Consider the following 17,520-nt stretch of genomic DNA (forward strand, 5'->3'; position numbering starts at 1 on the left):
ATTTAACAGTGTAGCTTAAGAAATTTACAAAAACAATAACCTCATCCTTATGAAGCTGGCTCCTTAGTTTATAAAAGCCCTAACTTATTAAGATTAGGGTCAAATTCTGTGGTTATTGTGAAATTTTATGATATAAAAGTTGCTGGACAACATGAATGGACCTAGAGAGTGTAATATTGAGTGAAGTAAGTCAGACTGAGAAGAAATATCATATTACATCCCTTACATGTGGACTCTAAAAAGAAATGATACAAATGAAGTTACTTACAAAACAGAAAGGGACTCATCGACCTAGAGAAGGAACTTAATGGTTGCCAAGGGGAAGGATGAGGGGAAGAGATATGGTTTGTTTGGGATGAACACGTACACATTGCTATATTTAAAATAGGTAACCAACAAGGTCCTACTGCATAGCACACGGAACTCTGATCAATGTAATGTGGCAGCCTGGATGGGATGGAGTTTGGAGGACAAAGGATGCATGTCTATGTATGGCTGCGTCCCTTTGCTGTCCACCTGGAACTCACAATGTTGTTAACTGGCTATACCCCAATACAAAATAAAAGGTTTAAAATTTTTTTAAAAAGTTGATGGAATATGCAACAACATGGATGAACCTTGAGGACATTGCTGCTGCTGCTGCTGTTGTTGCTAAGTCGCTTCAGTCGTGTCCAACTCTGTGCGACCCCATAGACGGCAGCCCACCAGGCTCCCTCGCCCCTGGGATACTCCAGGCAAGAGTACTGGAGTGGGTTGCCATTTCCTTCTCCAATGCATGAAAATGAAAAGTGAAAGTGAAGTCGCTCATGGGGTCGCTAGTCCAACTCCTAGCGACCCCATGGACTGCAGCCTACCAGGCTCCTCTGTCCTTGGGATTTTCCAGGCAAAAGTACTGGAGTTGAGGACATTATGTTATGTGAAATAAACCAGTCACAGAAAGACAAACACTGTATGTTTCCATTTATATGAGCTACTTAGAGTAGTGAGACCCACAGACAGAAAGATTGGTGATTGCCGAGGACTGGGGTGGGAGGGGGCAGGCATGGGGAGACACTGTTTAATGGGTGCAGAGTCTCAGTTTCACAAGATGAGAAGAGTTCTCTAGATGGCTAGTGATGATAGCTGTACATTATGAATGTACTTAAAAAAATTTTTACTGGAGAACAGTTGATTTACAGTGTTAGTTTCTGCTGTGCAGCAAAGTAAATCAGTTATACATATGAATGTATTTAATACCAGGGGACTGTACACTTTAAAATGGTTAGGAAGACAAACTTTATGTTATGCGTATTTTGCAACAATAAAAAATTAGAAAAAAAGACAATTCAAAAAAGGTCATCATTGGGAAAGAGCAATAACATCTCCTACTAATAAAAATGAAAGCCACAGGACACAGTATTTTTTATAACAATTTGACAAGAAGGAATATATGTTCTTTGTCAAGTCAAAATTTGGTGGTTAATTATATGAAAGTCCCGGGTATTTTTGATTAAATTAACTTTGGTAAAATAAGATTTAAACTGATCGTGGAGAAATTTTGAAAGGCTCTTAAAGGAGCAGCAAAGAAAATTTAATGTTTTAAAGGGAAGTCCTGAGGGGAAGGGAGGGATAGACTGGAGTTTGAGATTGACATGTACACACTGCTATATTTAAAATAAAATAAAATGCCTTTCCATGATAAAAAAAAAGGGGGGGGGGAGCCCTTAAAGGAAAACCTTTAGAAGGATGCAGTAGAGACGATGTAAATAGGAAAAAGTAATAGTGTTTAAATATTTATAGGATTATTACAAAATGTATAAGAATCATTATTTTAAAATCTAGATCAAGAGTGAAAACTTAGGTAACATACACTTAGTTCAGACTTGCATTCGTAAAGACTGTTAATGTTCAAATGGATAAATTTAGGAAGATTATGAAAGATATTTTCATATTATTCCAAGATATTGGAAGTTAAGGAAATAAAGTAACTGATATATCCAAAATAAAGAGTTTCTGGAAATGAATAGACTACCAATTAGGACTTTGAAATGATTTTTGTTACCCAAAGGTAATAACCTGTATGTATAATTTTAATGAGCCTAAATTCTAATGTATTACAGAATTATTGATTTCATTGATAGTGGATTTACTCTACTGCTAAGTTTCTAACCAGGGAAATGAATGTATGATCAGAATTTAAATTTTTAGACAATAAAGTTAAGGAGCACACATAATAAATTATCCAGTGCATTTTCTCTTTCCTTCACCTGTTGTATTTCTTGGATGAATGTCTGCATATTTTTCCCTCCTTTTTTTCCGACTTTTCCCCTCTTGACGTAGAGCACATTTCCCCACCCACTACTTCACTGAAACATTTCTCTGAGATGACCATGAATTTGGTATTGTTAACCACATCCTCCTGCAAACTTCTCTTTTGACTTCCTGAGACTTCAGTGTGCAAATGTGGTTCTCCTCCAGTATCTGACTTCTTTTTCCAGCTGCCCTGAGCATCTTTAAGACCAGTCATGGTTGTGTTATTTTCTTCTATCTTTCCTCTGAGTAATTCTTGCCTTCTTGTGCTTTCAGTGGTCATTTTATTATGTATATAATAATATAAGTGCCCACCAGATATAAGGTATTCAGTAAACGTTTGTAAAGGATATGTCGATGACTTTTAAATCTATGTATTTACTTGTCTCCTCCTGTCTTCTGTTCATCCTGAGGTTATTTAAATTCAGTACCAAAAGCACTGAACTTTATTTCTGCCTCTAAATTGCTACTATCAATCTCTCTTTGTCAAAGGTACTACTGTTCTTCCCCCCACTTGAAACATTAGAGATATCCTTGACCCTCCTGTCTCTCTCCATCTCTCATCAAGTCACTGTGTCTTATCTATTCATTGTGGGGATCTGGGGAATGTCTTTTGGATTCTCACGTCACTTACCACCTTCATTGCTTCCTCGCTAAGTCAAATTTGCATCACCCTTTGCCTGGCCTGTCACATTAGCTTCTAGCTGTTAGTTCTTTAGAATTCTATTCTGTCTTCTGCAGCACAAATTGAAACAAAATTTTAAGGCATCAATTTCATGATGTTACCCTGATTGTTTAAATACCTTCCCACCAAATGTAAATTCTTTATCCTCATAGTCAAGCCTCTCCACACTTTTGATTACCTATTAGCCCCCATCTCTCAGTACATACAAAAGAAATTCCTTGCCTTGGTTAAGTTGGTCTGCTGTGAACCCCCTCTTTGTCCTAACTGCCTTCCTCTATCTTTCTACTTATTCCAATCCTGTCCTTCCTTCATTCTTTTTTCAAGTTCCTCCTCCAGAAAGCCTCCCCTGTCCCTCCCATCACATACCTATATTTTTCTTCTTTGCTACTTTATTGTATTCATTGACCTTGAATCTATCAAATTGAAATGGAGAGCCTGTCAACATTGCTTGGGTTCCACCTTATCAACGAGATGGGACCTTTGCCCTATAGCTTCTCAATTTCATATACCTTCTTGAAATCAGGCACTGAATCATGTAACAAACATGGAAAGTGTGCAGATCATTTAGCAAGGAAAGGCTTTTTTGAATCTTTGTTGTTTTTTTAAAAACCAAACAGAAACGATTATATCGAAATTGAAACAGCACTTGATTTAACCAAGTACCTTGCTGAAGAAGATGAAATCATAGTGTGGCATGCAGTTTTGATGAACCTAGTAACCAGGGATCTTGTTTCTGATGGGAACAACCATGACATATATCCATTGTTAAAGGTAAGTTCATTCTTTGTGAGATGGTTTTTAAAAATAATTCTTTTGTTTCATCTTCCTTCCATATTTTAGGTAGCATCTGTGAAACTAGTCTTTCCCAAAATAAGAGCCTGTTAGTTCTGTATATATTCATTTTCTTAGGAACAGTTGCTTATTCTTAAAAGAAAATACCTTGGTCGTAGATCTGCCCTGGGAGTTGTGTATGAGAGAAGGTATTGAGTTCTTGCTGAGGTGTCAGTGTGTCTTAAGAAACCAGAAGTGGCTGGAAACGATATACTTTTCTTTTTTATATAAAGAAAGGATAGTGTCAATTAACAACTGTTTTCCTAAAAGATTGTTGGTAAACAGAATGACCTTTCATGGTTCTATATCCATAATTTATATACTCTGATTTATAGGACCAGCACTTGAAACCAGAGAGCAATGTTCTAGAAAAGTAAATATTTTGAAGCTGCTTTTGATATTGTGAAGAGAGATGTGGAAATTAGAGTTAATGAATGAAGAAATGACTGTGCCATCTTGTCCTTATAAAAGGGGAAAATAGCATCAGTAAAAGGGGAAATTTCCATTATTAGGTCTTTAACAGTGATCCAGTGATCATAGGATAGATGGCATAGGAAAAGCCTAAGTTTGGGTGCAGCCCCTCGGACATTTGGGGACCACAAACAAAGCAGCAGATGTGTTAGGTGATGATTTCAGGTGAGTTTCCAGGGCCCTCTGAGAGCAAAATCACAAGCACCTCGGAGTTCCAGACTTTCTTTCATCTAGTGTCTAAAGTGCTGATGTGAACATACTTGAATGTGGGCATAGTGACCAACAGAAGGCGCTTGGATGTCTGTGGGGTTGAGGTGGCTCATTGATGACATCTGATCCTTGGCCTGTGAGTAAAGAAGTAAAAGCTCACACTTGTATTTTTAAAGAATTTCAATGAATGATACTATTCTGAGGGATGTATTGGTAAATATATGACTGTAAAAAGGCTGTTATTTACCAGCCAATAGCTCAGTTGAAGAAATCTTATTTTGGATCCAGGGTTTACATTTGTCCAAGGCATAAATCAGTGTTCCTTGTTTTCATATATATATATATATATATATACACACACATATATATGTGTGTGTGTGTGTATGTGTGTATATATATACACACACACACTAAGCATGAAAGTTTGAGAGTTTCAAGGTAGAAAGTTTGTCTTATATTTTCCCCCTTTTTTCCCTCTATTTTAAAGACAACTAGAAATTCTGGGGTGATAGTAAGTAATAAGAGTGGGTGATACTGATTAAGCTCCTACTATGTGCCAGGCACTGTGCTTACACACATTGTGTTGTTTACATATCGCTTTCTTATGAAGAAAGTGAACCTAAAATGTTAAAAAAAATCATCAAATATTTAGTAACAAATGAAGTTTATTTCTGAAGAAATACCTGTCACCTCTCTGTTAATGTCTTTTCAGACAAGGGAAAGGCAGTGCAAATTGAGTGTTGTGAACAGAACTAACTACTATTCTCTTTATTGTTTATAGAAGTATCTGTTAAAGAGACTTATCTCAATATGGAATACTTACTCAACTATGATCCGTGAAAATGTGACAGCCTTGCAGGAGGACTATTTAGCTCTGTAAGTACTTTCTGAACAGTGACAATTGAATTAAATGATTCATATTAATGGATAGGTTTCCAGATTCATAAAATAAGATCCTAATAGTTAACGATTCACTGAGAGATCTGTGTGCAATTTGAGAATAGTAGCTTTGAGATTGGTGAGCTACATATATCTTAATGGGAAATAGTAGTTAGGGATCTTAATTTACTTGCAAAGCACATACGTGTATACACACAGGAGTGTATAGCTTTATATTCTCAACTATTATGCTACTGGTTGAAATCCTAAGTAAGTTGTACTATTGGTGAAAAGTTGTGCTAAGCAAAACCAGCTAATGCAAATGAAGGGTATCGGAAGGCCACAGAAGAAAACTTTCCGCTCGGTGTGTTATTGATGAAACAGGGAAAAGTTTCATTACGTATGTCAAATAAAAATTCTAACATTAGCAAATATGATGAGGGAGGTTGATGACTAATGACCCAGTCATCAAACATCATACGGTGACCTGTATCAGTCACCGGTGTGTGAGCATGAGCAAGTATTGTGAATGACATTGGTTTGGTGGGGGAGTAAGCCGTAATGCTAGTCTGGGAAGTGGGTGAAGGGCAAGACAGGGCCGCAGGACCCTGTGACAGAAGGTAGGCGGGGCTTCCAGATTTAGAGAGGGGATTTGTGACCAACGATGAGCGGTGCAGGAATTCCATCTCCAGCTCTAGTCAACATCAAGCTGAAGTCAATTAAACCAAGCAAAAAATACAAACTATACAAAAGGTGATTATTCTCTCTCATGGGTTTCCTTCTAAAAGGGGAGAGATTTTAGCCTAGAGAGTGTGACTAGAAGGACAGGGCATTGGATTTACAGATGGATGGAAGACAGGGGGAGGAGCTGGAATGGAGAGTGGATAGGCAAGTTGTCTGAGCGAGCAGAAGGGCCCAACCAGGCGGCACCTTTGTTAACCAGCTGTGGCCTTGGCTCTCCTACACTGGCCTGAAGCGACCTGTTTTTTGTAGCATCCTGGGGCCAACCTCGGGAGTTAGATTGTGCTTCCAGAGAATTCCTTCTTGCTGCTGCCAGCTTGGGAAGGGTAGGGAGAGGAGTGAATGTGTAGTGAGTGGTCAGAGCTGTCTCTCAGAAGGCTTCCACCCCTGGTCTTACTACTACTGCTTATCAGAAGGTCAGGCCAGGCAGAGAGCAAACCAGAGGGAGGGTGGAACAAAGGAGATTTGGCTCTTGTATTTTCTGAAAAACTTCTGACCTTCTGAGTTCCTTTACCTCTGACTCCAAACTGCAGAGTGTGAGGAGTCACATGTCACACTTATCTGGATTTATCATTGTTCCTCTCCATGTTCTTTTGAACCTACTTCCTTTGCAATCATAACATGTACCTCTGCTCAACTATAAAACAAAACAGAAACCTCCATTCCTTTTCTGGGGATGACATTAATAGCCAGGAGGAACAGAAGGAAAAATGGAAGCTGAAGCGAGGGAAGGCATAGCGTCAGAGGAGAGAAATAAACCATTCCCTCTGTTTTCCAGTGTAGAGAAAGAACTTTATTTTTAAGTGTATTATATCAGATACTCTAAAGTCATTTTTTAAAAATCTGTAAGCCAATTGTTGTATGAGAGAGAAAAAATAAATTGATAACAGATGTGGTGTATGTGTATACCCGTGTTTGAGGGAGATGAAGGATGGCAGTAATTTATTTCTTACCTTCAAAAAAATATCCGTCTGAGAGCTTATTTGGTGCCTGAGAGCATCTCAGCAAATATTTCCCTGAACCTTAAATATAGTTGCCATCCACAGAGGCTATTTTTTAACAAACCTGATATTATTGGAAGGATGTTTTTAAAATACCCATCTTTTTATGAAACACATATTCTTGGAAGCAGAAAAAAAATAAATGTAGTAATGAAAAATAAATGTTCTTTGACTTTTCCTTCAAGAATATCACTGGACAAAGTTTTTGGAACTGCATGTTTGTTGGGTCTTGAGGACTGTCTTCAGCTGTCCAGAGAACTCTTCAGAAACTGGATGAACCATCCAGAGAATGAGTAAGAGTCATATTGTAATTGCCTTTCTTTTTACCCTGTTTCAGCACCAGCAATGTCTCTCAATGTTTCATGCTTTTACTCTGGGAAGGAACATTTTGTTTTTACTTACATAATCTCTTTCTCTTTTTATTTTTTTTCAAATATCCTTTAAAAACAGATACACGCACACAGAGAATTGTCTCATGTAGGTCTGTGCATAACAATCAGTTCAGTCACTCAGTCGTGTCTGACTCTGCAACCCTGTGGACTGTAGCATGCCAGGCCTCCCTGTTCTTCACCAACTCCCAGAGCTTGCTCAAACTCATGTCCATTGAGTCGGTGATGCCATCCAACCATCTCATCCTCTATCGTCCCCTTCTCCTCCCGCCTTCAATCTTTCCCAGCATCAGGGTCTTTTCAAATGAGTCCGTTCTTCGCGTCAGGTGGCCAAAGTATTGGAGTTTCAGCTTCAGCATCAGTCCTTCCAATGACTATTCAGGACTGATTTCCTTTAGGATGGACTGGTTGGATCTCCTTGCAGTCCAAGGGACTCTCAAGAGTCTTCTCTAACACCGCAGTTCAAGGATGATCAGAATTTATACACTGGATTCTCACCCAGGACCTCTCATTACCAGGGCATTCCCTAATAAGCACCTGTGCTTATTTAGGTTGGTCTTTATGGTTATTTATTCATACATATAAAAGTGCATCAGCACATCTCTAAGTTTTCAGCCTCATTGACAGCTGAGACCAATACTTTGTCATTTTGGTGTTATTATATTACCTTGAATATATGCCCTCAGATGGACTCTTAGAAAATGTGATAATAATATACGAAATCAAACAAAATTATCAGCATACACTCTTTGTACTATTCTAATTTCTTTCTCCCTCAAATCTCCTTAGTTTCTAAACTAATTTGATGACTTCAAGATATTAGTGTGAATGACAGTTTTCACGGTTGCTTTTCTAGATTCCAGCTTTTGATATTCATATCTGAGATCGCAGACATTTTTTCTAGATTTATACTTGAGTGTTCTTGCCTGGAGAATCCCAGGGACGGGGGAGCCTGGTGGGCTGCCGTCTAAGGGGTCGCACAGAGTCGGACACGACGGAAGCGACTTAGCAGCAGCAGCAGACTTCTAAATATGTGACAACCTAGATAACTTCATTGTATGTTGTATCTTACAGAATACCTAATCCAATTAAAAATGTTATTTTATGTTATGGCATTGCCTTGGGAAATGATAAAGAATGGGATTTTTTGTTAAAAATCTACAATAATAACACAGAGGAAGAAGAAAGGATTCAACTTGCTTATGCAATGAGCTGCAGTAAAGATCCACGGATACTGAACAGGTGATTATTGTAACTTAACTTGAAAAGGTTCTTGGTGGAGGAATGCAATTAATAAACTAAAGGGAGAAAAACAGACATGAGCTAATGTAAGAATTAATATGAAACATATTTATGCACCACTAACTTAGAACCATATGGGATTTTTAACTCCACTTATATTCTTTCTATTGAATAATTTTTACATATTTATTTTCTGCCAAATGTGCTTTTGCAGATACATGGATTATGCCATCACTGTGTCTCCTTTCACTTTTAATGAAACAAATGTCATCGAAGCTGTTGCAGCATCTGAAGTTGGCCGATATGTTGCAAAGGACTTTTTAATCAACAATTGGCAAGCTGTGAGCGAAAGGTGAGGAGGAGATGTGAAACCACCCTTTTCTTTAGGTCATCGATCTGGTGAATGGCTCAGGTTTAGTCTGGCTAGGTCCCTAAAGGCCTTCACATTGCCTAGAAAAGTGGTTATTTTTCCTGCATTTAGTCTTACCACACACCAGCTTCGTGGAAGATAAGGTCACTTATCCTTGGTTTTGGTTTTCTCTGTGAATGTAGTTTTGCATGAGATACTTATCTACCTCAGTTTCCCCATTTTGCCCACCAAGAATCTTGTCTTCAGAGACACAGATTAGAGTAAGTCATGTTTTTCGGTATGAGTGTACATTTTCCATTTTGTTTTGTGAAATACATCGCCGTATCTTTAAGAAACAACATATGTAACATATTACTACATATGCTTGGATGCTGAGCTTGTGTCTTTTGTCAGATTCCCTTTATGTATTTGGGTTCCATATTATTGAACATTTTATGTTTTTCACCTTTTAAGATTAAATATGCTTGCTTCACAGCCTGTCAGGTAGAATAGACATTGAAATGCACAGATCAAATAGCTTACTTTTAATAATTGCTCTTTCTAGAACATGACTTAACCATACATTCTTTTTTTGGAGGGGGAGGGAATCAAGCTATTTTACTAATGGTCTTCCGCAGATGGTCAAAGGGCAGGAAGACGGTGAGATTCAATATCCTCCTGGCTGGGATCTCCCCAGCTTCACAGTCATTGAAAGCCTTAATTAACCATGCCTTCTTAAAAGCCCAGAATTAAGACACAGCTTCACGTTACTTCCCAGGCTCAGTGCTTCCTAGTTCCTGGCACTTGTGTGTATTTGTAAGTGTATTCCAATCCCAAAGAAAGGCAATGCCAGAGAATGCTCAAACTACCGCACAATTGCACTCATCTCACATGCTAGTAAAGTAATGCTCAAAATTCTCCAAGCCAGGCTTCAGCAATATGTGAACCATGAACTTCCAGTTGTTCAAGCTGGTTTTAGAAAAGGCAGAGGAACCAGAGATCAAATTGCCAACATCTGCTGGATCATGGAAAAAGCAAGAGAGTTCCAGAAAAACATCTATTTCTGCTTTATTGACTATGCCAAAGCCTTTGATTGTGTGGATCACAATAAACTGTGGAAAATTCTGAAAGAGATGGGAATACCAGACCACCTGACCTGCCTCTTGAGAAATCTGTATGCAGGTCAGGAAGCAACAGTTCGAACTGGACATGGAACAACAGACTGGTTCCAAATAGGAAAAGGAGTACGTCAAGGCTGTATATTGTCACCCTGCTTATTTAATTTCTATGCAGAGCACATCATGAGAAACACTGGGTTGGAAGAAGCACAAGCTGGAATCAAGATTGCTGGGAGAAATATCAATCACCTCAGATATGCAGATGACACCACCCTTATGGCAGAAAGTGAAGAGGAACTCAAAAGCCTCTTGATGAAAGTGAAAGTGGAGAGTGACAAAGTTGGCTTAAAGCTCAACATTCAGAAAAGAAGATCATGGCATCCAGTCCCATCACTTCATGGCAAATACATGGGGAAACAGTGGAAAAAGTCAGTGGCTGACTTTATTTTTCTGGGCTCCAAAATCACTGCAGATGGTGACTGCAGCCATGAAAGTAAAAGACTCTTCCTCCTTGGAAGGAAAGTTATGACCAACCTAGATAGCATATTCAAAAGCAGAGACATTACTTTGCCAACAAAGGTCCATCTAGTCAAGGCTACGGTTTTTCCTGTGGTCATGTATGGATGTGAGAGTTGGACTGTGAAGAAAGCTGATCACCGAAGAATTGATGCTTTTGAACTGTGGTGTTGGAGAAGACTCTTGAGAGTCCTTTGGACTGCAAGGAGATCCAACCAGTCCATTCTGAAGATCAGCCCTGGGATTTCTTTGGAAGGAATGATGCTAAAGCTGAAAGTCTAGTACTTTGGCCACCTCATGAGAAGAGTTGACTCATTGGAAAAGACTCTGATGCTGGGAGGGATTGGGGGCAAGAGAAGAAGGGGACGACAGAGGATGAGATGGCTGGATGGCATCGCTGACTCAATGGACGTGAGTCTGGTGAACTCCGGGAGTTGGTGATGGACAGGGAGGCCTGGAGTGCTGCGATTCATGGGGTCACGAAGAGTCGGACACGACTGAGTGACTGAACTGAATTGAAGGGTCTTTCATATTGTGTCTGAAGGTAACATGGTGCCTGTCAGTCCTGGGTCATATCCACACTCAGACAGGTGAGCCTAAGCACAAATCTGACACTTTCTAATGTTGCGTGCTTAGTCTGGTCTGAGTCTTTGCAACCGCAGGGACGGTAGCCCACCAGGATCCTCTGTCCATGGAATTTTCCAGGCAAGAATACTAGAGTGGATTGCCATTTCCTCGTCCAGGGGATCTTCCCAACCTAGAGATCAAACTCAGGTCTCTTGTATCTCCTGCCTCCCCCGCTCCGCCTCCGCCGTCCCCCAATCCCCGCAGCCCCAGGAGGCAGAGCTTTGTAATTAGCTGGAGTGTCTGAAACATCTAAAGGCTTCCAAGCCCACCTACTCCTTAAAAATCAGAATCTGTCAGAATAGGGTGCAAAATCTATACCTTTCGACAGTCCCCTGAGTGACCCAGGTGTAGTTTAACAAGGAACCAATTGGCACCAGATTAAAAAATTAATTAGGACACGACTGAAGCGACTTAGCAGCAGCAGCAGCAGCAGCATTGCTCAATACGCTGGCTTCTAGCTAACATATGGCTATTTAAATTTAAATTAACTGCAATTAAATAAATTTAAAATTCAGTTCCCCAGTTGTACTAGCCTTGTTTTAAGTGCTCAGTGTGGCCAGTAGCTACCGTAATAGACCAGAGAGCATTTCCATCCTGGAGAGAATTCGACTGCACAGCACTGCTCTATGGGGCAAAACAGCCCCCCGGTTCATTTCCCCTCTCTTTCTATACCATACAAAGCACATCTAACTGGTGAAGCTCTTGCAAATGGCTTGAGCAACCTATGGGAAAGATTGCTCTTAATTTAAATGTGTTTTAATTTTTATCCCTCAGAAGAATTTTTTCTGCATTTGGAGAACAGAAGCGTGTTTGCATTACTCTAAAAAGTCCATTGTCTAGTAATTTATTTAAATGATCTAACTGTATTAGACATGAGTATAGAAGGACTTCCTTTGTTTAAAAAAAGAACAACTCTAAATGGATATTTCATCATCCCTGAGAAGTTCTTAGAATTATAAATGCATTCACTTTTAACCATGGCTTAAATTTTTTTATCTTTTTAACAAAATGCTATGCTCATAAAATAGATGCTTTTCTTTTCTATTTATGATAAATTAATCTCAGTTCACTCCTCTTGCCCATTCTGCTACAAAACATCTTTGAGACTCAAGTAAATTTGCCTTCTACATCTAAAAGATTTATTTTTTAGGATTCAATTTATAGTCACCAGTCTTGCTGAATTTTGAAAATGATTTTGAATAGTAATAATGTATATGGATTATAAGAGGACATAAAAGTTCAAATTAATAATTCAAATGTTTTCTACATTAAAATGGCACCAGGATGCTTACCTTATTCATTGTATAGTAGAATATTTGCTTATCACTTATTAAAGTTATATTTGACACAAATAGTTGTATGTCACCAGTCCTCATAAAATGATATGAGACGAGTAAACAAATGCTATCACAAATGTAACATTTATCATATTTAAGTGAAAAGGATTTATTCTGAATTTACTAAAATGTGACTGATCACTTGTGAGTTAGCTTTGAAACTCATGTTTCTCCAGAATGTTTCAGTTCAGTTCACTTCAGTTGCTCAGTCATGTCTGACTCTTTGCAACCCCATGAATCACAGCACGCCAGGCCTCCCTGTCCATCACCAACTCCTGGAGTCCACCCAAAACCATGTCCATCGAGTCGGTGATGCCATCTCATCCTCTGTTGTCCCCTTCTCCTCCTGCCCCCAATCCATCCCAGCATCAGAGTCTTTTCCAATGAGTCAGCTCTTCGCATGAGGTGGCCAAAGTATTGGAGCTTCAGCTTTAGCATCATTCCTTCCAATGAACACCCAGGACTGATCTCCTTTAGAATGGACTGGTTGGATCTCCTTGCAGTCCAAGGGACTCTCAAGAGTCTTCTCCAACACCCCAGTTCAAAAGCATCAATTCTTCGGCGCTCAGCCTTCTTCACAGTCCAACTCTCACATCCATACATGACCACTGGAAAACCATAGCCTTGACTAGATGGACCTTTGTTGGCAAAGTAATGTCTCTGCTTTTCAATATGCTATCTAGGTTGGTCATAACTTTTCTTCCAAGGAGTAAGCGTCTTTTAATTTCATGGCTGCAGTCACCATCTGCAGTGATTTTGGAGCCCCAAAAAATAAAATCTGACACTGTTTCCACTGTTTCCCCATCTATTTCCCATGAAGTGATGGGACCAGATGCCATGATCTTAGTTTTCTGAAAGTCACTGAGCGTTATTCATGGAAGATACTGACAAGCCTTCTGTAAACAAGGGAGGCAGTAGCCCAATCAGTTTGGAAACTATTTTAACTCCCTCAAATTCACAGTATATGTTAGCATCACAAAGCTCCGAGAAGCCCGTCAGAAGGAAATCTAGCATCTAGCCCAGTGTCTTGTCACTTTGATCCTGCTTTGTACTGTCTGTGCTAACATAAACTGTCATTCTGCCAGTAGGTCAGTTGTTCCAAAACAAAGACAGATGAGAAACTAAATTCTCTCACCCTCTCATCTGGAACTGAAACTAGACCAACATTTATTTATTGATGACCCACTAGTTAACTTTTAGGCCTCGGTTAAAAAGTTGTATAAAATGGAAGATGTTGTATGTGATCAACTGTAAGGTTCTTTCTGGTAATAAATGTTCTAGTTTTTCTATGCTGAGGCAGTTAGCTCAAGCTGTTGTAGGGGCTGTAAAGTGATGAAGACATGGTGTCTGATAAATGTTACAGAGGACAGATGGAAAGGGCTCTGGGGACTAAGAGAAGAAGGGGGCTTGAGTTGGAAGAAATCCCCTTCTGTGTGGAGGGGAGGACACCAGTAAATGCTGGGAGGGCAGGGCTGAGAGTCTGACTGGGGATGGGCCTTCATAACTGGCTGCAGCGTAAGGCCCTGGAAAGGAGCAGGTAGGGCTGGCCAAGCGAAACAGTTGAGACCCTGCCATTAGCGGTCCCAACTGAGCCCAAAATTCTTCCCAGGGAGCCTGATCTGAACGTGTATGTAGGACCATTTGCTTGAGCAAAATGGTTTGCTCTTGCTTCTCTCACTCCCCTGTTCAGGGCTCTGCATTGTTAGATGAGAGATCTTTTGGATCCGGATCCCAGTGAAGGAGCATCCATTAACCATAAAGACATCTTTCAGGTTACAGAGAAGTCACTATATATACCTGCAGCTGTGGACAGACCCTATGAAAGAGCATGTAAATAGACGTAAGGCAGCACGATTTTTTGGTGATGTTTTATTGGATGCGGTAGAAATGTTATTTGTATTATCCTTGTTACCTTGCTTTCGGCTTTTATAAAACACTGTAGACTTTGTGGCCTATAGGAAAACCCTAGTTTTACTTGAATATAGAATACAAAGTATCAGCTGTTTCAAACTGAATAAATCTTACCCTCACCAAATGCTTAATTTCTTCTCCAGATAAGTTTTTTAACTTCCCAAAACTTTGTGCTATTTTATTTACTTATTTAATTTTTTTGTGCCATTTTAATTGGCAAGACTTTTCTCTTTCTTTTTTTGATTGCTCCAGTTTATTATATATAACAAATATGTCTAATAATAATATATGAATTATAATAATGTAAATTATATATATGGTGGCTGAGCTACACAGCATGCAGGGTCTTTGTTCCCCCACCAGAGATCGAACCTGTATCCCTTGAAGTGGGAGCATGGAGACCTAACCACCAGACCACCAGGGAATTCTCTCCAAATGTGTTATACTGGCTGAAGTCTTAAGCTTAAAAACTTACACTCATTTTTACTTTACTCTGTCCTATTTCATGATGGGGAACATGGAGCTGAAAGGGTTAGATTGGAACAACCGAGAGAATTAAGATGTTATCAGAGTGGTGTGCTGAGGCACTGGAGGGCCCATTCCCATCACCTGTCACCGGGTCAGGCTAGATGCCTGGGTGCCTCTATGCTTGTTGCAGGAAGCCAGATGTGGCAGAAGGGATGGGAGGGGAGGATGGATGCAAGAGAGGAGGGAAGAGGAAGGTGTGGAAGGTGAGACGGACTAACGTTCCAAATCACCCTGGCTAGCACTGAATATTATCAGTTTCTTGAAGGGGCAGCTGTACTGACAGACACTGGCTCCTGCCTCCACCTTAATACACTTGACTACTGGCAGGATAAACTATTTGTAACATATATTTTTTTTGTTGAGTACGAATGCTAGAAAGGAGGGAACTGGAAGGTGTGGAAGGCGAGATGGACTAATGTTCCAAATCACTGTGGCTAGCCTGGAGAATCCCAGGGACGGGGGAGCCTGGTGGGCTGCCGTCTATGGGGTTGCACAGAGTCCGACATGACTGAAGCGACTTAGCAGCAGCAGCACTGAATGTTATCAGTTTCTTGAAGGGGCAACTGTACTGACAAACACTGGCTCCTGCCTTCACATTAATACACTACTGGCAGGATAGACTATTTGTAACATATTTTTTTGTTGTTGTTGAGTACTATTTCAGAGAGACTACTCTTTCAACAGGAGTGAGAAACCATCTGTCTCAAAAATATCTCCTCTTCAAACCTTCAAGAATAGGAAGGAATGAAGAGTGCCATGTACCCTGATAGGTGCTTCAACACAAGTCATCACATTTAATCTCCACACCAATGCTTTGAACTATATGTGATTCCCCATTTTGACAATTTATAAGTTGTCCCAAGGTGTCTTCAAACCCAACTCAGCTTTTAGCATAGCTTTTCTCTTTATTTGGTAGAAAAATCATACATTTAGCAACGTAAGTAGTTTTCTTCTATTTCCTACCTTTTTTTTTTTTTTTTTTTTTGGAGCTCAGTTTCTTTGCAGATTTTGTCGAATTTCTTGAGTCATTTCACAGGCTTTTTATACCTGGCCAGGAAAAATGAAGAGCTAGGAAACATTTCTTCTTTCCCCATAGAAACAGGTTTGCTTGCCTGAATTATATGTAGCTGTCTCCTGTTCTCCACTGTGCTGAAGTAGATTCAGTTGACCTTACAGCTGGGAACTTAAAAAAGGACGAAAGCACTGTTCTCTTCCACCTTTGTCACAGATGCCAATGTTAAGTCTCACAAATTTTAGTTTCAAGTATACATTTTGGGAGTAAGTCAGTTGTGTGAATCAACTATGAATAAGACAATGGTAGTTCAATCCTTTCTTGTCCATTCCATTATATTAACCTATTTTAATTTTCTTTCTCTTTTAATGCATCCAAAAGTCTTTCTTTACTTTCTTAACCCCAGCAGCACTCTGAGAAGGTATGTGTCTGCCGTCTTTCTACAGCAATGCTTCGTGGTTGTGTGTCAGGCATCTTGTCAGGCTGTCAGGGTCACTAAACTAAAAGGGGAGTTTCAGCGGCCAGGCCTCTTCAGGGAGCTCAAGGAAACCCAGAGTCCTTAGCCATCAGGGAGCACCAGCATTTTGAGAATCCCTGAAGATATGGATCCTCTTTCGAAAAAGCACAAATACGAAAGTTTCAGTAAGCTTTCAGGGTATTTAAGTCAGAGCTTCTGAAACTGATTCTATATTAACTACATTTTTAAGGAATGTACTTTGAATATTTCCTTGTTCTCTTTTAAATTTTCTTAATTTTGGGTGTGTGACACCTATTGTAACCACTTCATTTTAAAAGATAAAAGCAGTTGCTGTTACTGTTTTTAAGAAGAGCTTTTTACATTTATATGAAACTTTTAAAACCATGTGTTACACAAATCAGTATTTAACTGTAATTACTTCTTTGTGCGAATAGACTTTTCTAGAGCATGAATTTTCTATTAAAAGATGAAGCTAAACTACTTTATATATGCTTTTGCTTAGATTTGGGAGATAGGGATTAATAGGGACTGTATACTTAGCATTCACCTGCTGTATAGCTTTGTCTTACAAAACATTTTCCACTCCTGATTAGCGGTTTGTTGCTTTGTAGGTATGGAACACAATCATTGGTTACCCTACTATATGTGATCGGGAGAACCATAAGTACAGATTTACAGATCTCAGAGGTAAGTAGTATAGACAGTGTGAATTATGATAATGTAGAAGCCATTTTTATGTAATCTGGAGTTGCTAAAATTAAAAATAATAAGCTTATCTGAACTGTTACCTTCTGTGCTCTATTGGTGCTATTCTTGCTGTGCAGGAAATGTCTTTAATTCTGCCTTGTTCCTGAAATAGAGACCATTCTTATTCTTGGAGGGTTGGATTTCACCATTTCCCATCTG

The 17,520-nt window shown here is 39.4% G+C and overlaps 1 protein-coding gene across 4 annotated transcripts in view; it reads left to right on the plus strand.

Moving 5' to 3' along the window:
* The window catches only part of LVRN (laeverin), a 79,155-nt gene that overhangs the window by 57,538 nt on the left and 4,097 nt on the right, over positions 1-17,520 (plus strand). For 3 of the 4 annotated variants that reach the window (XM_027552641.1, XM_027552642.1, XM_027552643.1), the window contains 6 exons: positions 3,592-3,745; positions 5,268-5,362; positions 7,293-7,400; positions 8,571-8,738; positions 8,953-9,090; positions 17,226-17,301. In XM_027552641.1, the coding sequence (XP_027408442.1) occupies positions 3,592-3,745; positions 5,268-5,362; positions 7,293-7,400; positions 8,571-8,738; positions 8,953-9,090; positions 17,226-17,301 (739 nt within the window). Of the gene's footprint in view, positions 1-3,591; positions 3,746-5,267; positions 5,363-7,292; positions 7,401-8,570; positions 8,739-8,952; positions 9,091-16,517; positions 16,558-17,225; positions 17,302-17,520 lie in introns of those variants that run through there. The other variant, XM_027552644.1, reaches the window with a different exon arrangement.

The sequence above is a fragment of the Bos indicus x Bos taurus genome, chromosome 10, assembly GCF_003369695.1.
Source record: "Bos indicus x Bos taurus breed Angus x Brahman F1 hybrid chromosome 10, Bos_hybrid_MaternalHap_v2.0, whole genome shotgun sequence".
In the NCBI taxonomy this organism is placed as follows: domain Eukaryota; kingdom Metazoa; phylum Chordata; class Mammalia; order Artiodactyla; family Bovidae; genus Bos; species Bos indicus x Bos taurus.